Below are 21,456 nucleotides of genomic sequence, written 5' to 3'. Positions count from 1 at the left end.
TTATGAAGCATGTTTTGCCATACAGAATTCAACCTCTCAATGTAATATTAAGACGATTGCGAGAAAAATCTGAGATTTACGAGTTTGATTCCAGCTAGTAAATTAAGACATGTCAAATTACAATGACAACAAATCACGACAAAGCAAAGAAATGACAAAAGCATCATCCACCACAAGAGATGATGGAACAGTAGAACAACACCTATATCTCACCTTAACAAAAGCACTACTCTCATGTGTAAACTCTTATACAAGAGTGAAAATACTGTTCCAAGATTAAGTACGAGAAGAGATTAAAATAAAGTGAAAAGTAGAACGATCGATTTCATGACATATTAATATACAACTCCATGAAAAGAATTCCTGCGTCCATGTATCTTGAATGTTTGAAATTTTTGCACCACAAAGAAAGTGAACTCTTTTCCTTGTATCTTCACTGCTGCCCTCTGAAGTACATATAAACTTTCTGCAGGAATTTGCACTCTGATAAGTCACCATGAAAAGAGCCAAGATGATATACATAGTTACATGCATCTAATCATGTGAAGCTATTGTGTCACTCCAGAGTATTTTTGTTGAACAAACTGGTGAGCATATTCCATACTTCGTATGGGAAGTGGATGGGCGAGGAACACCAATGATAATGAGAGATGGGCAACAGAAAAAGCATATCAAAACAGCATAATTATACAAGTTGGATAATTCAATGTCCTTTTTCTTCATACATGAATCCACTTAGAAGTGGAGGATAATATGAAAAAAAAAAAACACATTGCATATTTAAAGTTAAAAAATATGGAAAATCAACAAAAAGAAACCTAGTACCAATCTTAGCCATCATAGTTACAGTTCCATCTTTGGTTCTCGTGTATGGATTAATTATGTGGTGAGATGTGTCCATGCTTTACAAGAATGAAGGATATGGACCAATTCTGTATCGTACAAAAAACTTTTGCAGAACACAGAATACCACATGGAAATTAGTCTAGATAGCTAAAATCAGCTAGTCAAAATAACAGGAATTTCAAAGAGAGAAGCAAAAAGAAGTACAAGAATGCATCTGCAGATTTATAATGCATGCACCTAAACTATTCTTCTGTATCCGATACAGTTCTAGCACAAACCTGAAGTACCCACAAGCTTATAAGTATCTCTAAGCAAAACAAACCAAAGCCAACCAGGTAGAAGATCTGTAATCAATACAACACAGATTAGCTTTATAATAAATAGACTTGGAAAATCTTGAGAATATAGCAGCACATGAAGTTGGAAATGAGTTCCAGAATGAAAAACACAATAAGCAAGACTAACAAATGAAAACAGTATATACGCTTATACATCCTACACCACAAGTATCTGAAGTTGAAAATGCAGAGGCATCAACTCACCCCAACCAACGCATGATCTGAGAAGGTATCAATTGCTGCAAGGATTCCCCTGATAAAACAGAAAACAAAAAAAGACATCAAGACAGTAGCATGGTTCAGATTGATGGCATAAACAATCTAAATCATCTATGCCATTCAATCTAAAGAAAATATTGTGACAATAAAGAATAACATCCTATGCATTGTAAACTATTTGGATAAATAATTCTTCTCCAGTACTTCCTCATCTACTGTAGGTACCACAAAAGATCAAGATCACAAACTAGGATCCACTGTGATGCAATATTGTGACTTCAGAAAAGGAACAAATTAGACTGCTTGATTGTGATAGTGAAGCCAACATCATGAATTTTAATTGAAGAAAAACCAATTGTTGTTTACCAGATAAATGAGCTAAAATTCACACAAAACTCTGGTTGATAAAGACATATAAGCATGGATGGAATTAAAAACAACAAATTACTTGATAATCAAGAAACATTAGTCCACTCCTTTCAACTCTCCAGTTAAGCAGGCCAGACACTGAGGCACATTCTCATGCATACACATTAATCAGACATCACAAAAATAGTAAAAAAAAATCAGAATGAAGATGCCAAAATTCTGTGCAACACACGATGGTGCTGTAGCTCAAAACAGTGCTTCAATATGAATTTCAGGCATTGTGCATGCAAAAAACATACAGATGAAAATTATGGCATGGAATACAGGAGGTCAGACAGATGGCAATGAAGAAGTCATAAAGAGAAGATTACTGGACAAAGCCAAGATAGAAGTCTGTTTCCATTAACAACACATCATACATAACCCAAGATTTCAAAGCCTACCAAGTATCAACACTCTAGTTACATATTTCATTAGCCCAATTAATTAAATTATACTCCAAATAAGAAACTTAAGAAAGAAAGATCTCTTGTTCAAGATTTTAATTCTAACTATCAAATTCTCGAAGTTTAAAATAATACATTAGCATCAAGCCTTGTCCACAATAATCCATAAAGCATTGTCTTTAGTCATGAAGTCTTGATAGGGATAGATAACATCAAAATTAGGCTTCCCATATGAGGAAATCTAGAAAATAAACGCATGAGAAGCAAAATTTTCAAAATCAAATCACAACAATAGGGTTGATCTATCACAAAATTAAGAACCAGGAAATAAGACTTACGTTAATGACTTCCCATGGAACACAATTGGAGGAGCAATGGCAGCAAGGATACAAAAACCAATGTGGATCTGCACATGATGTTGTCACTAACATAAATAAGAAATCAACAAAGGCTTAAAGAGTACATTTGCAAGAAAACTGGTCAAAAATAATTACCAGGTAGAATAGGAAAAACCAACCAAACTTAAATGCACTGTTAGTCCTGCTTGACAAAAGAAACAACTGAGAAACAAGGAAGAGGCACAGAAACTTATGCAGCTACAAAAGAATTCTGACTCCAAAAATCATGGTGGCACAAATTAAGTTTTGAAACTTTGTTGTTAAAGCATGTTCTTATCATGATGATAATTTGATGGTTTAAATTTTAGACCCTTAATTTATGAACAATAACATTAAGAATGGCCACAGGATCGTCCTTTCAAGTAAAAGGCAAGAATAGTAGGATATGAAGAACAAATGTCATAAGCATGAAAGAAGAATAAAAAAAGCTGCTAAAGAAAGCTAGAGGGTAAAAAGCAGAAGTTTTTTTCCATATATATTAACTCTTTATTGTAGAAAAACTACTCAGGAATTTTTTATTGCCAGCAGGTACCATGCCTAAAATCCAGCACAGTGCATGGCATACAAAATTGTACAGCAGAAGTCTCATGTCAACTGGCACCAGAAAAGCAGAATAAAATGCATATGTCATTGCAGCCTGGCGCAGCATCATAAACCATGCGGGTACTCAACATGGCTTCTCCTTCTAACTCGGTATATTAAAGATACAGTAAGCACTCCATTTTGTAATATGACTATATTGGTTCACAAAGATACACAGCTAATCATATAACTAAAAGGACAAGATAACTAGCATTATTACCTTGTTGCACACAAATTTACAGTTTAATAAATAACCAATAAGACTTGATCACTAGCCATGTAACATCAAGTTGTAAATGTTATTTTATTTTTATATTAAGTTTGGGTATTGAGTTTCAAATGACTGACAAATAAAGTGCTACAATTTTACAAAGTATGTATCTTCACAAACAGAAATAAGCCATCACTCCAAGTAACCTAGGATTTGCTAGAAGGATCCTTTTCTTCAGTTCAGATAGTAGTGAGGTTAACATTCTCTTATCAAGGACTTGTCCTTACAGAAAAAGATTGTGAAACTCTTGGAATTCATTAACAAACTTGTTCAAACTTCAAAGGACTGCGAACTGACCCTTCGAGTAAAATGTCTCACGGGTACCTAATCATAAAGATATTAGTCTGCATAGTCAGGTATTGAGAGTAAAAGTATGTTGAACGAGGGCTTTTATGTTTGATACCAATTGAATTTGGCACTTATAGCCCACTGATATTGTCATCTACAGCTTTCAAAACGAAAGCCACTTAAAAATCAAAACATTTTTAGAAAATACAATCATCTATAAATCTGCATATTATATAAAAAATGTTGATTATGGGCAGCCTACCTCATTGCACGATACAAAGGTCTGTACCAAAGGACGTACGAAAGAGGACATCCAAGCAAAGCATAGATAATTGCAAGGAAGAAGATTTTGACACCTGTCGATTAAGAACATTACAACATTTTGCAAAGGGCAAAGTAGAAGCATTGTGCAAGAAGCAAGACTAAGTAATAACAAATTGCAGACACATTGTTTGAAGAAAGAATCTTTACCTCCTCCTCTAATCCAGCAAACAATCACAGCAATAACATTCCATGATAGACAGAGGACAATGCCTGCAATAAAAAATGCCGGTAACAACTCTCCATGATTGAAGATTCATTACTATATACCGCATTTATGATATTATTAAGCAAGCAGACCAAAAATATTTTACCAACAGTTTTGAGTATCCAGTCTCAAAGCTTCATATGGTCTAAAGAATCAGATGTCATCATGACAAAGTTTACTACTTGAAACCAATATGCCAAAACCCAAAAGCATTGCAGGTTAACAAACAGTCAAGTAACGCAGATCAAAATAGGATACCAAGTGAGAATATTAATGAATAGATAATCGGTTCAACTTAGTATGGTCCACTATGAAACTAATGCATTGGTTTTTCTAAATTCAAATTAATTTGGAAAGTTTTCTAAAAATATGGAACTTATAAAACACAGACAAATATCTGAAAGAAAATAGTCATAATTTGCAGTAAATTATTATGTAAGATCCATCTTGTATACAACTAAACAAAGCTACAATGATTAAAATGCCATATGACTGAAACTCAAACAGCCTATGCTGCTTCGTATGAGTCAAAGTCACAATGTAAATCCATCAAGTTCCCTACATCCATCGAAACTACAACTTCATATGTGCTTAGTACGATTTGAAATAGGGAGAGTAACTAAAAGAATTTCCTACATCCATCCAAAGTTCCAAACTACAACTTCATATGTGCTTAATAGGATTAAAAATGGGGAGATATTACCATTTCAGAAAATATGAACTTTAAACTAGTATTGATTAGATTTTGAGTATTTAAAAAAAAAATGATGATAGTTTGGAGATTAAGGCGCCTTTGACTTTGAAACTTAAAAAGTTTTACTTCCATCAAACAAAAACTAGTTACAACATTCAACCTAGTAACAATCAGAACATTGTCCTTTTATGTTTTACAACCTCTAAATCTCAAGGCAGTCAAGTTGATAAAACCATATCACTTATTTACATATACCAACACCATAAATTCAAGTGTCAAACAACTGAAAAAAAGAAAAGATGGCATTCCAAGTCGTGTGAAATTTTCTTTAAGTAAGAATATCAAAAAACCATTCAGAAGTAATAGGATGACATTCGGTGTCAAAGTCAAAACTTACTCAATATAATATATATGTATATGAGATAAATACCAAAGACATAATATAATAGAGCCTACGAATAAAACAATATACTAAAATGAAGAATTTAGCTCATTGTTAGTTACAAAAGAGTTAAAAGAACAATTACGATGTAATAGATGTAGCTACCTACCTAGCCAACTAGCAAATGCTAGGTATTGCAACCTCTGAGCATGGACTGGGATTTCCTTGGCTATATCATGGTGAATGATAGGAAAAAATGATGGCCAGTTCTTATCTTCAACAGTAACACCAGCTGAATCAAGAGGTGTTGAAGCCACAAATTACCATCAATATATTTTTGATGTATAAGTAGCCTATCAATCAAGTAAAACTGATTTATTATCCACATACCTCTTGTCAATGAATCCTCCCTTCGTTTAATGTCCTGTGAGAGCAATTAACATACATCTAAGATAAGTTAGATCTACATGACAAAAAGGCTTGATCACAGACTAGGAATGCGATATGGATGCGAATTGGTCATGAAAACGAAAAAGTAAAAAAATAACAATAACAATCAAGAAAAAAAAATACTATTGAATTATAACTACCATTTCCCTCCTTTTCAGGTTCTCTTCCCATGCAGCAAGTTCCGTCTCGCTTTTCTTTGCATCCTGCACCGACACACAAACATGTTATCTCATCAATCAGTGAGTTAGAGAACAATAGTATCTTATGATGTGCTGATGTACATTCACTGTGTCCAATGGTATGTCGACTGTCGCATCATTCTTGTTCCCAAATCCAAAGGCTTTTGATGCCAGTGTAGACAGTCGAGAATTAGATCCAGGAGCAGAACCGGACTGCAAAAGAAAGCACCACATTGGACGTCATTAGACCCAAAAGAAAACTGAGGCAACGGATCTACCAAATAGGGGTAGAAACGCTAATCTCAACAAGAACGGCAATTTTACGTGCCCGTCCTGATGAATCTTGTGACAAACCAATTCGCCTCCAGAAATTGTGCGAACTCACGAAGATCTAAGTTATCAACTAGGGTTCTCTTGAGGGTTTCCCGATACAAGAAGGTCCAAATGGGGTGCTGCCGAAAGAAGCTACAGATCTTTCGATGCCAACAGAATATGCAGAATCTCAGACTAAAATTGACCCACGAAGCCCTAGAAAACGATAAAAACCAAAACAAGATCATCAAAAAGAGAGGGAAAAGTGATTGGATTACCGCGAACGGGTTCACGTCCTCTTCGTCGAACGGATTGGGATCGCGAGACATCGTCTACCGATCTGAGAGGAGAACAGGGTATTCCAACGAGCTCCCTCTCTCCCTCGCTCTCTCCTTTTTGCTCTATCGATGCTCCCTTTCTTGGCAGCGAAGCAGCCGACGAAGTGAGCAGGCGAATCCGGCGTTGTTTGGCTTTTGAGTGGGACGCCGGCCTCCCCCTCAACCTTCTCGATTCGATGGGACGATCACAACAACTAGCCCTATGTAATTACATAATAACACAAATGCCACTAGGAGATATTGACGGACACCGCACGAGACGGAGTGACGGCGGGGTTGAAAGAGAAGGGTAAACATGCCATTTTACTTCGCTTTAGTGGGTTGGGTGTACAACTCATTATCATCAGGCGGGCTTCATGTTACCTAATTGTCCAAAGTAAATAAGAGTTATGCCGACCAGCAATTTGGGGTTTTCTTTAGATTATGATCTATAAATTAAGATCCTTAATTAAATCAAGAGCAACAAAATCACTGCAAATATTCTACAATCCTGACTACAAAAATTCTCAACATATTAGACGTTAATGTTCATAAATTCTAGTTGTGATTTTCTAATAATTCTTTGCAACCTCGATCATATTTACATTATATATATATATATATATATATGTATATATATATATATATGTATATATATATATATATGTATATAAATATATATATGTATATATATATATGTATGTATATATATATTGTAGTCAAGTTGATGATGTCATATTGGTCCCTGATTAGATAAGTACATATTGATCTATATCAATATATCATATGGTATACTATACACTAGTATGTATTAATGATTTGAGGAGGAAGAGATGACGAAGGAAAAGAAGAAAGGAGAGAAAATAGTAGAGGAATAGAAAAAGAAGAAAGCATAGTCGATGAAACAAATGAATAGGTACTAATGATTTGAAGTGTAAGAGGTGATAAGGAAGAGAAGGAAAAAAGAGATGAGGTAATAGAGAAATAGGAAAAGAAATAAGAGGAAGAGGAAATATATGGATGACAAACAATGGACAATGCCGATAACACGAGACGAAATAAGTGAAAGGGCTCATGTTTAAATGAAAGGACGATAAGCAGTAGCACGAGGCGATAATAGATGAAAGAGTCTATTTGGACAAAACGATGATCCATATATTGATTCACACCTGACCTAAACAAGTACATACAACAAGTTTCGTATCGATCCACCATCAAACATTAGTTAGTTATTAGAATAATAGAGCTTAAATGTTCTTCCATCAAAGTCATCATCATTTCATCCCCTAATTTAATGTTGAAATATGAGTATACATAATGCAAAAAATTATCGGTAAAAACTATTAAAGAGTAGAAGCCGTCGGCTTCAAATTAAATGTTCTTCCTATCACGCACCCTTTCATTTGACAGAGGTTGATGAAAGTTGATGATCTGATCATAACTCAATCCTGCCAATCATGGACAACACTGTTAGTGATCCCCGGAATTATCTGCAAGCATTCGACTCAGCATGAAGGAATTGAAGATAACAAGTCACAGGACAATTCCATTGTACCTGACTCAAATGAGTTAGAAATGAACCCACATGACAACAGTTTGGAGATTGAACCTCATAAACCTTGGCAGCATCATGTTGTGTAAGTTTCACATCTTGCCAACACTCATGCACACCTGCATATCTCTATTTTTGGGTTCTTCCACCATAAGGGAACTAATTCATTACAATTCAAGATTAATACCGCGAAGCTTGATTTGCATTGTACAGAAGGAAAAAAGAAAAAGGAATAAATCATTAGAAGAGACTTCAGAAACCAGAGAAATCTAACTGAATTATACACCAAATGGCTGCAAGACTGACAATATACACAACATTACAATCTAGGAGGGCTTGAGTTTGATCATTCGTGCCTGATAAACGGTGAGGCACTCACTTCCGTGGTGCTATAAAACGAGTCTTCAAGGTAATAGGTCTCCTCTTTCTCATCGGCCCACTTGAGCACCTCTCGTATATACTTGAAGGCCTCGTCCACTGTTGGACGATCGCGACCCCGCCCTTGCCATACAAACAACTTGCGGTTGGTGAAGGAGAAATAAAGCTCTTTAAACTTCATGGCGATGTAATAGTAGGCCTGTTGGGCTAGTGACTGATTGTTATGGTGAATCCTCACTGGGGAGAATTCACTGAGCCACTCGCAAGCAGACAAGGGTACACGGTCTATCTTCTCTTCAAACAAGTCATACTTGTTGAGTACAAGAACAAATGGAGTGTCACGAAAGCATGGTTGCCTGGTTAAAAACAATTCAAATATCAAGATGACTGAAAGTATTATGACTGTGCATGATAATGACTATGGGGTGGGATCACTATCCTCCTACATTTAAAATCTAATTGGAAAACCTAAGTATTTTGTCCTAATCCTTAACTTCAAATGTATTTCTAATCACCAAGAAATGTTAAACATATGAGGAGACTAGGCTCTTCACTAAGTAACCCATATGACATCTCCACTAACTTAAACAAGATTTTTCTAGAAAGGGAATCAAAACCTGATTGTTGCCTCGAACAACTCCTTGCTTTGCACCATCTTATTCTGGAGAGGCTTATTGCTCCCATTAACAGGAGCTGCCAACTGGTCGTAGTCACTAAGTGCCACACAAAATATTACTAGGCGGACATCCTCAAACATTTCCACCCACTTGCAGCCCTCATTCATCCCCTTGACACTTACTCTAATCAGCTGGTATCTGATAAAGAAAAGATGAGCAACAAAAGAAAAAGAGAGAGTAACTGCAGCAGAAACATAGAACAAGAATAAGAATGCAAAAGTAGAGAAACAAAATTTGCATACACATAAAAATAAGCAGAATATACATCCAAATATCTGTACAGGACATTTTTACCAGCGAACTCAAAGACAAAATATCTCTCACACATGTGAGATCAGATTACACCATGTTGAACCATAATGGAGGTGGCGAAGTATGGAAAAGCCTTTTTTTTTGGACAACTCCATGCTATGAACAACAATTTTACTCATTACTATATACATGAAAACATATGAAGTTGGACATCTTGGGAGTTTTGTTTATTGCTTGCATATAGCATATAGTAAATTTGCCAAGTGCAGTTTGTGAAATTTTAATGTGGCAGCCAAGTCTGATCCGGCACGAGGTTACTTAAAAGTACCACCACTAACCTTGACAAAGATGAACATTCAGAGGCAAAGAATGGGGCTTTATGTTTTTATTTGCTTTCTTCGCTTGTGTTTCTTTCTGTATCATGCTTAGAGTAATAATCCTTAATATTACTTTTAGATATTATTACTGGTTATAAGCATGGTTAAGTCAAATATGAATTTAACAGACTAACATAATGAAACAACTATCACATTATGATTCCTGCTGAGGTAGCTGATAATAATAGCAACAAAAACAGATGATAGAGGAGAGGGATTACTTAGTAAGTGGTTGGGAATGAGTGTCAGGATTGTCATTATAGAGTTCTGACATTGGACTGTGGTCATCAAGTGAGAACTCAATAAATGCCAACCCATTCCCTTGAGTTACTCCTTCCGCATACAGTATATCTTTCTCTGAAGGTTCGTACTCATTGCTTGATACCTCAACTGCCTGCAAGAAAATATTGATGTTTGTATGCACTTAAATCCTTGCAAAGTTCATGACAAGTTAAACCTGGAATAGAGACATTGATAATGTTGTATACAAACAATGTTTTCAGTTCTATCATGACCAGCTTAGTAAAATTTACCAACACAGAATTAAAAATTTGTACTTCAAGTAGACTTCTACAACTTAACTTGATCCAGGACTCCTAAATTTTCCAGGGACAACACAATAGAAGAACTTATCCTACCTGGCTTTGCTATTTACTTCTTTTTACAGGATGGGTGGCTCTGGAAGCAAGGCAAAACATATCTTGAATTATAATTCTTTCTCAAGTTAAACCAAGGTGGGTACTTCAAATACACAAATTATGGTGGAAGGCAATTTATAGTAATGCTTGGTATCATTGAATAAAATAATTTTAAAAAATCATAATATAGAAAACTGTATTGGTATTGAGTTATATGTTTTGGTACTTGATTAGACTAGTAAAATTTTTGCTTCAGAGCTCACTCCAGAGTAGATTTTGGTAATTTATACTTTTATTGAACACGCTTTTATGGTTTTCAAAAGTATGAAAACCGGATATGGGATTACCATTCTCCTTGGTAAACTATGAAAATTTAACATAATCTCAATTTTACATTGGTATAAAGGAAAATGGTTTGGAAGAGACATGTAAGTTCTTGGATGAAAAGTTGGAAATTTTAAGAACCAAAATGATAAGGTCAGTAAAAAATGAAGGCTATCATAGTCAATGACTCAAGTGCCCTTGTCTCTCAGGCATCTCATCTGAGAAATCTTGATCCAAAACATATTAAGACCACAGTGGGGATGGGAGTTTTGTGTCTGTGTCTGTCATCGGTGTGGGGGCTTGGAATTTGGATCATGTCACAGTTGCATGTTAAAAAGGCTGAACATACCTTTGGACCATGTTACAGTTGCATGTTTAAAAGGTTGAGCATACCTTTCGACCACATTACAGTTGCATTTTTTTTATTACGGTTGCATGTTAAAAAGTTTGAACATTATAACTAATTCAGTTCAGTTTAACCATGTACTAGTTAATATATATGGTTAGTGTACTTAGAGCTTTGACAACTCTTCAAGTCGCCACCCCACTTCTAATCAAAAGGAAGGCCAAACAAGAGGACTGCCAATTGCTGTAGGTAAGTGTTATGCACATTTGTCATAAGAACTACAGCTAAATATTTAATAATATTTCACTTCTGCAATCTCATAAGAACTATCTGATCCATTTGCTAGCTTTACTATTCTAGCATGTAACTAGAAAAAAAGGAGTATGGCTAATTGTGAAGTGCTAAGTTAATATAAGGAAGCTAGCAGTAAATCAATCAAACTAAACAATTTTATCCTTTAAAACAGAAGAAGACAAATGCATTATTGAACTTTAACTGACATCACATGCTAAATATTTTGGAAGCAAAACAACTTAAAATGGTACAAGTCAATACCCTGCTCAAGAAGTATTCAGCAATATCTGGAAGAAAATGGAGCTCATTTCTTCTCTTATATGTTTCTTGTATGGCAGGCTCTTTCCACATCTCATCAACCAATGGAGCGTATTCACGTGTTGCAGCAGGAAAAAAGGCATCCAAGTCTCCCATGGCGACGATGTCTAAAAGCCAATCAGAGAACTGCTTTAACCTTCCATTTATCGAGTAGACGCATTGATTTATCTGCTGAGCTCCATTTTCATCTTGACCTGGAAATCCTGCAACATGAATTGTTGTAACCATTTATATGGGACTCAATGAGCAAATAATTCTCTTACCTACCACAAAGAAGTACCAATGAGCAAATAATTCTCTTACCAACATGAATTGTTTGCAATACCACCTGGTATGGTAAGCTTACCTACTTTTTCTTCATAGTGCCATATATATGGTCTGTATTGTCCATTAGCAAAATATGCTTGTGTATCATTTTTGGGTTTAATAAAAACCTTTTTTATTTTTTGCTTTAGTCAAGAAAACTGTAGTTCCATCAAGAGATAAACAAAATCAATCTTCGAGACTACTAGCTTTAGGAACTGAAGTTATGAGTCCTGCCAACGTCCTTCTAGAAAGTTATGTATTACTGTATTATTTCTATTGAAGAATGTCTCTTTAAAGTGAACACCAGTTTACCCTGATGGGCATGTTTGCATATCTATTCTTCATCCCCCTAGTGATGATCCAAATGGTTATGACCTTGCAAGTGAACGTTGGACACCTGTGTCCTATGCATTATTATGCATGGCTCAAATGCATATGATCCAAATATTGAGATAAAAAGGATTCACATTTCCTTGATCAATCACCAAAACAACACCCTCGGGCGCCACTCTCTGCATCTTCCCAACAGAGCCGCCAACCCTTATTGAGCCTCCCCAACAGACCCCCTCCCCTCTGCGCACCTCCCATTGTCACCCTCTGCTTCTTCCACCCCACCCTCCTCTCTCTCTCTCTCTCTCTCTCTCTCTCTGTACTTCCTCCAACAGCCCAGTTTCTTCCACGGCAGCCCCTGCTTCTCTCCCAGCAGCCTCCCCTTCTCTAGTTCTTTCTCTCCCAACAGCCCCCTGCTTCTGCCCCCGACTTCTTTCTCATCCCAACATCCCCATCTGACTTCCTCCTGAATTTAATAAAATGGTAGTTTTTGTTAATAATAGCTAACATTTGTTAATTATTCATGGACACTTGATTTTAATCTTCTTTTGTTCTGTTATTTCGTTGTAAGATGTGAAAAATGTAGTACTTTGATGCCTCGGTTAAACAAATGTAATTCGATGTCTTAGTGCTGATATTTTTGTATATAAAATGATGAAGCTCATGTATTGTCTAATTTTCTTAATTGTCTTTATCCTTAATTATATTTTAATAATTTTTATATAAAAATATAAAAAAATTTACCCTTAATGAGTGCCTTGAGTGTTTTGGAATCTTGGCATCTTTTAGTGCCTAGCACCTTTAACAACACTGCTATTGGATCTCTACCACCTTAGATAGGGCCTGTACTATGCCAAACAATTTCATTTTTGTTTTTTCATGATTTTTTCAAAATTCAATAAGGAACGAGGTATCAACACTTGGTACATGGATATACATTGTTACAGACCGATATGGTACCAATCCAAGCCCTGATCAGTTATACGCTACTGGTACACAAGATTGCGAACAATGATATAAACTACTAAAAACTAACAAGAGCCTGGTCTAGGCTACTACAGTTTGGAAAAGTACCCTAGTGTTTATATTAGCTTTTAGAGTGGCAATAGATGAAGTGAGAGAAAAGAAAAGGTTAATGTAATTGAGGCTGAGAGCAACGAAAGCTCAAGTCTAACAAAGGACACTCAAGATTTTTAATGACCAAAAAAGGAAGACGAGGATATTGTGTTAGCATAAAATAAGTGTGTCCTTGACCCTAGGTGGCAAGCAAAATCCGTTAGTGGCTTAGTGCCTTTCTCAAAGTGTGATATATCTGACTTTGAGTGCTTTGCAACCATTAGTCAGAATACTTTAATGTCTCTTCATCACGAATATGATAATTCAACATAGTAGGTCTGGAATTCAAAGTTATTTTTATTTTGAATAGCAGTAAGATGATTCAGTGATGTATTTAGCCTGTTCTGAGTCATAGTTGCTAACATTTGTGTGGAAAGAAGTACACCGTTATACAAATGGCCTAAATACTTTTTTACGTGTTTATCCATATATGAAATGACACAATGCTCATATGATGCTGTTTAGAGTAATCAATATTTTTTCAATATGCAATTCTACAATATCATGAAACCAAGCCATATTGGCGTAGCAAACAAGTATTGAGAACTATAATAACATCATAATTCACAACCAAATACATAAATGAGCATTGCATGCTCAACTATCTTATTAACAGATGCAAGACTCGATGGCACTTGTTAGCTTGCTGGATAGGTATATTATATATCGTCATGACTCACAACAACCAACTTCGTGCCATCCAGCTTGTGAAGGCAACCTCAATGTCAAGGCCTCATAGCAATAGAAGAAGACAAAAAAATGTGGTGCTCATGTGTTAGGGTAAATGAAAATTAGAACATACTAAACTAACAAGAAGCAACATTAGACAGTGGTCTGCAAAAATGATAAGTGAAAGTTATTTATGCATATTACCTTGAGTAAGATGTCGATCATATGAGCCTGTTCCTTTCGGTTTAACTAAAGCTAAAGCCTCCTCCTCGAAGCGCTCTCGGCCCTCGAGTAAAATACTAAGATATTTGTACATATTGCTTTGTATCATTAGCTTGATATTCTCCAATTCTTCTTGAGAAAACTTTTTTCCATACAAAAACTTTGCCTGCTCAAGCGTTGAACCATCATAAGGAAGCCCAACTAAGTCACATATTTATGACAAAAAAAGATTATATGGATTGCAATTGGAAAAATATATATGACAAAAACAGTCTATCAAGTTAATCCAATTCATCATTGAGTTCAGAAAAATGTGTTAGGTGCCTGAACTTTATGATAGTTGTCGCTTTCTAAAACAAAACACCAAGTCACCAACATCCACTAGTGTCTACTAAAGCATGAACAGAGTGAAACCTGCTCACTATAATTTTTTTAAATCTTAAGCTATGACCATAGATGTATGCCAGCACAACTTCAAAAAGAAACTCTTCTTTGATCATAGCTCAAAAAGTAGCAAAGGATCTGAACTAGAAAATCCATAGAAATTTATGGGTTTTGATGTACTTTTGACTATAAAAATACATATTCTATACTTGATACTTGATAGTACCACAAAAGATAATGCAGGTGTTGTGAATCAACTATAGTGCAACGAAAAATGGAACTCACTTATAAGAAGATTAATGCAGAAACATCAGTAAAAGAAAAAAACAAGGTTCTCAATTTCGGTTCGGACCAGTGTACCGAGCACTGCTTGGTAAGATACGTATCGGGTCATACCGATAGTATGCTCAAAAAGAGCTGAAAAACTTCCAAAAATATCTGGAGGTAACGGTCCAAAAATACTGGTACGCCTCAATAACGGTCAAAATCCGAGGCGTACCAATCGGTATACCTCAGTAATAATCAAAATCCGATGCATACCGATCGGTACGCGCTAGATTTCGATCGTTACCACCTAGTACAGACCCCGCATCGCTCTTTACATGGTCAAAACACCTGCACCGCCTGGAAGAGGGTAGTCCCGCATACCGGTATCCTCTCGAACTGGTGCGTACCGCCCATACCAAGCAGTACACATCGAAATTGAGAACCTTGGAAAAGAAAAGAATGGTGGTGGAGAGATACTGAAATGAAGAGTGTCTTTATCACTTTTCTAATGCTTCACAGGTAAACTGATCTGTGTATAAATCCTAGGAACAGACAGAACAAGTTGAACCTATCTCACACAGAGGTTGCAAAAATGCAGCTCTCATTAGTACTGAAATCATGCTGCACTTGTATGAGGCCCATATGTCTCCTATGCTGAAAGACAGCTCCTACTCACAAAACCAAACTAGAAAACAAGAATATACATGTATATTCGCATTGTAATTCTAGAGGAAAATTCAGAAAATAATTTGACATAAATAACGCTTTTTTTAAGAACTACGCTAAACCTTCCCCTCAAATTGTAATAATATGTCATACATGACAAAAATATGCACACAGACTGTTATACTTCTTAGCTAGTAGCAACATCTGCATAACAACAATGTACACAAACTTCGATTTAAGAAGAAAATTTTAAAAAGCATTTCATGCATGAAGATGCAGTTTTTAGAACCTAATATACCAAGCTTTCAAGAAAACTCAAAAAAGGAATGACACATCATACTTTAAGAAAATATACAGACAGACTGCTACACTGACTTTATCTAACAGCAAAATATGCATGAACAATAAATGGTTGCATTCCGGTATACCACATAGTTCAATGCTATCAGTACCACATTTTACTTGCATCAAATTTCCTTATATATAAGATCAAAATAATTCCAGAAAATCACAAATCACAATCCACTTAAAAGTTCAATCAGACCAGTAAGTTAGCTTAGCATACCTGTTTAAAGATTGTGCTTGTCCCAGACCACTGTGGTCCAAGAAGCAAAAGCTTTTGGATTCTTCTCTGTTCAAGGTAATCAGGTATAGTTCTGGGTACATAGGGAGCCTCATTTTTAAGTCCGTTTGGAACTGGATGTGGTACAGGTAAGGAAAACAAAGAACATGCCAATCTTGTTATTGTCTGTCAAGGAACAACACAGGCACAACATTAGAGCAACTGTTATCTCACTATCAGCTGTCAATGGATAACAAACCAAACTCATTTAGATGCATAAGAAAGAGAATCATTGAATATTACACATACCGATTCCCATATTTTTCCCCTGATATTATTTTGTCCTTCCTCCTCATAGCGACCATCATCGTACACCCAGAAATGTGTATCACGTGGACATTGCACATTAGCAAGCTGCAAGATTGGCATGCACTTAAAAATTAACAGCTGGAGAACCAAAGTGGAGATGGTGAAATCTCTTGTGAATGATGATGGTAAATGATGCACAGAAACAATTACAATATTATAGTTTTCCATAACAATCTACAGAACCCACATTTTGTCTTTTGGATTCTCACCCTGAAAGTTATAACAAATGATTTGGTAATATAGACAAGAAAGCGCATCATGAAATCCAGAGACATTGGAACAGAAAAGAAACACAACAATATGAAGCAAAAAGATCCTACCTAATGCAAGGACATATTGTCTCAGACAACAAAAAGAAAATTGATCAAATGCCACACAATCCAACAGTCATCAGAAGCTAACCAAGATCATGAAATTGCCCACAAACTATATCTTCTAAAATTATGCTCAGTGGTTACACCATAAAGTTATTGAGATGGCTTCCAAATATATAGAAAAACAAAATACAACAGGAAAACGGTCAGTGAATTGATGCAGCTTTTAAAAGCACATAAATTTGTCTGTATCCTTAAAGGACAAACTGTCATAAATCTCCAATTTCTCACTACAAATTTCATTTCATAACTCGGTCTCAACTTCACAAAGTCATTCATGCTGGAACATGGGATTCGATGCATGAAAATGCAAGAGTCAATGCACCTCATAGTATGCTGACCATAAAGAACATGCATACAGTGTGGCAAATTCATTATATGTTGCAACACAAAATCAAACTATCTGTTATACCCAATGCCGAGCAATAAACATTTCAAGATATATTCAAAATTTTTCACTATACACATAAAAGTAACCAAGCTTCCGGATAGTCTGGTACTTGGATGAAAGGGCAGGTATCACCTTCAAATTATAATGGACCGAAAATTGAAGTATAAGTCCTCTTTTCTTACTTTTCTTTGTATACGCTTAGTATGATTAATAGAGGGAACTTTGGAAGGCTTCCCAAATTCTTTTGAACCTAAAGTATCTGCACTAGATAAATCTCTAAATCTTTCATTAGAGACAACTTACCAAACCTACAAATATCTACATTTTGCCAATTTGTATTACTTATGTCCCTAGAATTACTAAAGAAACAACATACAATGAAAACTCAAAGAAAGAAAAAGAAGAATATCATAAGGTAGTTAATTGAGTAAAGGAGCTATTAGAATGCAAATGACGAATAAGTGGATATAGACTGATTAAAGTTCTACCTTTAACACCCTTAATTCAACTTTTGTGATCTCCCTGCCATTAATATAGACTAGGGTGTTTCCTTTGCTCGCATCAGACTGAAGCTTCCCGGTGAAATTCAAGTTAGAACTAATGATTCTATCAGGTTTCTCTCCCTCCTAAAAGGAAGAAGCACAGGCAAAGGATCAGCATATATCAACAAGCAACAAGACAATGATCAGAAGAAACAGATATTCTACATGCCGATGCACTTGCCTTTCCCCAGAGGCCTGATTCTTTGTCATACCAGTAACTCCCAGGCTTCAATTTTTGAGGTGGTATTGGACAACTAAGTAACTCTGCCATCTCTTCTGGCCTAAGTGGGAGTCCATTCACAACAAGTTGATCCGGCCGGAGTTGATTTGTGGGACATTCCTTTTCAGCTTTCAAAATCTGCCTGACTTCCAGTGGACTGAGAAGACGGGACAATGTCCTTGAACTCTTTCCTAGTTTTGAGCGCTTTGACTCATCGATAGGCTGGCCAATGCAACCGACACACTTGCGCCCCTCTGGCATTGATCCCATTGCTCTGAGCACACAATAGCTGCAGTACCTGGAATCACAAACCAGACAGACTTCTTTGCTCTCCCATTTCCTCTTCCCGCATCTATAACAAACCTTTTTCCTCTTATCCTTCCTGGTGACACCAACATATTGGGGAGAACCTGAAAAATCATGGTACAGCTTCTTGTTTTCTGATTTCTCCTCAAAAGTAACCACAGACGCCCTCCTCCCCTCGTTAACCAGTTGGCTAGGTTGCTCATTCGGCAAGCTATGTGCAGACACTGGAGATACCGAGTGTGAGGCATCAGAAAATTCTTCATTCTGCAGGACCGAATCTACAGATTCCAAGCTTCCTGAGTCCTGGGGACTTCGGGATGGGTGATCAGCACAGTGAGCAATCCGAGAAACAGGCAAAGGGATTGGATCAAGCACCGGGGAAAGGGTTCCGCTCGCTGACCTACGACGACTAAGTGCAGGCTCCGCGGTTGGAATCAAATCCACCGGGTCAACTCTCGGAAGCTCATACGACACTGGTGGACCATCATACTCGATGGCAATGGAGTAGTCGACGTTGGCTGGCGCCTCCGGAATGGGGGTGCCCGGAGGCAAAATCTTCCGCATCATCTCCTGCCAGCTATTGACATCCATACTGTCCATTTTTCTAAGCCTAGAAACCAAACATAAAGCTCCTGACCTCTCGCTTATCACAAACCAGAACGATCACAACAAGCAGAGTCCCCACAAGATCCAACCTGTAAGGCTTAAGGATCGACGACCTCAAATACAGACGGAAAAAAGAGGCAGAAAATTTCCAACATTTCACCGTACCAAAGAATTTGAACCCTTGTTGGACAAAGCGGCCTCTACACCGGACCAAAAGGTCTCAGAAGACGGTGAAAACCGGATCAAAAGCACGTCTTTCCGACATCCGATGGCAGTCAGCAAGAACCCTGGTTGGAAAAGATCGCCTCGGATCGTTCCACCGGAACAGGTCCGAAGCGCCAACTTTCCTGACGATTCGAAGGTGGAAGAAGCCTCCAACCTGTTCACGGCGGGTCACAACCCTAGAAATCGAGTCCTGCGAAGAAAGATTAGTGCAGAAACAACCGGGGGAATGGAAATGGACGGAAGGAATCGACGGGAATGTCCGCGGAGAGTGCGAAGAAGCGAAGCTGCTCGATGCTCTACATTGAGGCAGCGGATCTCCGCACAGAGAACAGCAGAGTACACGATGATTCTGAGATTTCGAAAGGGATTCATCAGATCATCCCGAATCGACCGCCATTGAGTTCCGCCCATGGCCCACCGTGTGAATGTGGTACCCCACTTGGAGATAGGCGAGGGCCCACCCAATGTGGCCAATGAAACGAGACCACCAATATTCTTCAAACGGATTATGTTTGACTAAATTATTCCAAAATCATTTCTACTATAATTTTTTAAAATAAAAAAAAAAATAAAGACGAAATTAATGCCCAAAACATAATGAAAATCTATATATTTTTTTAAAATAAATATAAACATATGTAAAAGAAAATATATTATTTTTTATTTAAAAAATACAATCCTTTCTCAAATGGTAAAAGAAATGCTATCTCAAATTTGTGTTTGTTTAGATGGATTTATTCTATGTTGTGATATCACAAAATCATAAAAAAAATAAAAAGAAAGAGTTTGCTTTTGAATATAAATTATGCTTTTGAATTCAATAATGAAGCCTTCTGTAAAAAAAAAAAAAAAAAAGTGAATATGGCCAAACAGTTTGAGAATTTTTGGGAAAGTATTTCCTCCTGCTTAAAATATTTTTGCACTCCCAAAAAAAAATACTGTTGATGTATAGTGAGAGAGGCTTAGATAATCCAAAGGAGAACATTTTGCAACCAAAAATACTGTTGATGATATGAATGATCCATTTACTCTTGCAGCAGCTCACCAGTTAAAACCAGCATGCTGAGGACAGATAGATTCACAGAGTAAAAAAGCAACATGGTAAAAGAAATGTGAATGTGAAAGAAAGAGAGGACACGGTGCATCTTATCACAGAAAGGAGGCTATCTATCCTCCATTCTTTTGCTTTGAGATGATGAAGTGGAAGACAGCACAAAATGATTCCAGACAAAAGCTCAGTCTCAGAAGGCAGAGAAACCAGCAATCTGTGGGGGAGAGAGCTGTACCAATGAGGAGGACTGTAGCGTTGGGTCCTTGTTATCACTGTCATGCCCACTGTCATGTTGCCCCTTGTTTGGCCATGTATCCATCCATCAACATAGCATGCCACAGAGAATGGAAAGTAGATCTCCTCTCTGCCTTATTTGAACTAATCTGTCTCATTTTTTAGATCTCATAAAACTTAAACCATGTCATTGCTACCTAACAAAGCTAAAAGTAGCACACTGAATTAACATAAGAACCAAACACAAAAATACAAATCTCTGTTCCTAATTGCTACCAAAAAGCCACAACAACAATGTGTCACAGTGTGGCAAAAGACAGCAGCATTGAAACAAAGCAGAGATCAAGTTTGCTCAAGACCCCTCAAGGAGTGATTATTTAGATTGGAAGCATACATAAATGCTTTCTGTAATTTTTAGCTAAAAACAATTTTCTTCATCATGTCTAAATTTTACTTGGCACTAACCTCGGTCTAAAATTTTATATTCCAATCTCCTTGAAATGCTCATGCATTCTGCCAAGACCAGTTTAAGCTTTTTTTGTGTATCACATCTGAAAAATGAGGACAATGTCCTGTTCAGCATAGAATTGCCATCATATATAGTTCTCAAATGGATACATTTTCTGATATCTCTGCTGAACATCCATGTATTTATTGAGATTGGTGTAGGAGTGTGGCAGCAGCTTCCTTAGTTTCATAAATGAAACTAAGAATAGAGCACAAGTAACATTGAAAGAGGCATCAAATATCAAGTAATATATATTCTACTGCATATAATCTAACATGCTGCAGGACATGGTAATGACAAACACCACATGGGATCTTTGCAAATGTTCATCA

The 21,456-nt window shown here is 36.6% G+C and overlaps 2 protein-coding genes across 2 annotated transcripts; both read right to left on the bottom strand.

Annotated features, from left to right (window-relative positions):
* Window positions 1–56: 56 nt before the first annotated feature.
* Window positions 57–6,796, bottom strand: LOC135642013 (secretory carrier-associated membrane protein 4-like). The gene is made up of 12 exons (XM_065157762.1): window positions 6,582–6,796; window positions 6,094–6,204; window positions 5,953–6,015; window positions 5,753–5,786; window positions 5,532–5,654; window positions 4,229–4,291; window positions 4,020–4,113; window positions 2,713–2,758; window positions 2,557–2,624; window positions 1,389–1,437; window positions 1,125–1,190; window positions 57–466 (listed from the first exon to the last, which is right to left on the bottom strand). Exons 1-12 carry the CDS (start codon window positions 6,630–6,632, stop codon window positions 434–436), a joined length of 801 nt encoding a protein of 266 aa, XP_065013834.1. The 5' UTR covers window positions 6,633–6,796; the 3' UTR covers window positions 57–433.
* A 1,020-nt stretch (window positions 6,797–7,816) lies between these two features.
* LOC135643682 (extra-large guanine nucleotide-binding protein 3-like) lies at window positions 7,817–19,667 on the bottom strand. Its single transcript, XM_065160962.1, has 11 exons — window positions 19,272–19,667; window positions 18,156–19,195; window positions 17,921–18,058; window positions 16,608–16,712; window positions 16,302–16,484; window positions 14,402–14,585; window positions 11,720–11,979; window positions 10,078–10,250; window positions 9,168–9,365; window positions 8,176–8,906; window positions 7,817–8,068 (listed from the first exon to the last, which is right to left on the bottom strand). The coding sequence occupies exons 2-10, from the start codon at window positions 19,098–19,100 to the stop codon at window positions 8,519–8,521; spliced, it is 2,574 nt and encodes an 857-aa protein (XP_065017034.1). The 5' UTR covers window positions 19,101–19,195; window positions 19,272–19,667; the 3' UTR covers window positions 7,817–8,068; window positions 8,176–8,518.
* Window positions 19,668–21,456: the final 1,789 nt, after the last annotated feature.

The sequence above is a fragment of the Musa acuminata genome, chromosome BXJ3-7, assembly GCF_036884655.1.
Source record: "Musa acuminata AAA Group cultivar baxijiao chromosome BXJ3-7, Cavendish_Baxijiao_AAA, whole genome shotgun sequence".
Classification (NCBI taxonomy): domain Eukaryota; kingdom Viridiplantae; phylum Streptophyta; class Magnoliopsida; order Zingiberales; family Musaceae; genus Musa; species Musa acuminata.
This window is presented reverse-complemented; position numbering and strand designations above follow the sequence as displayed.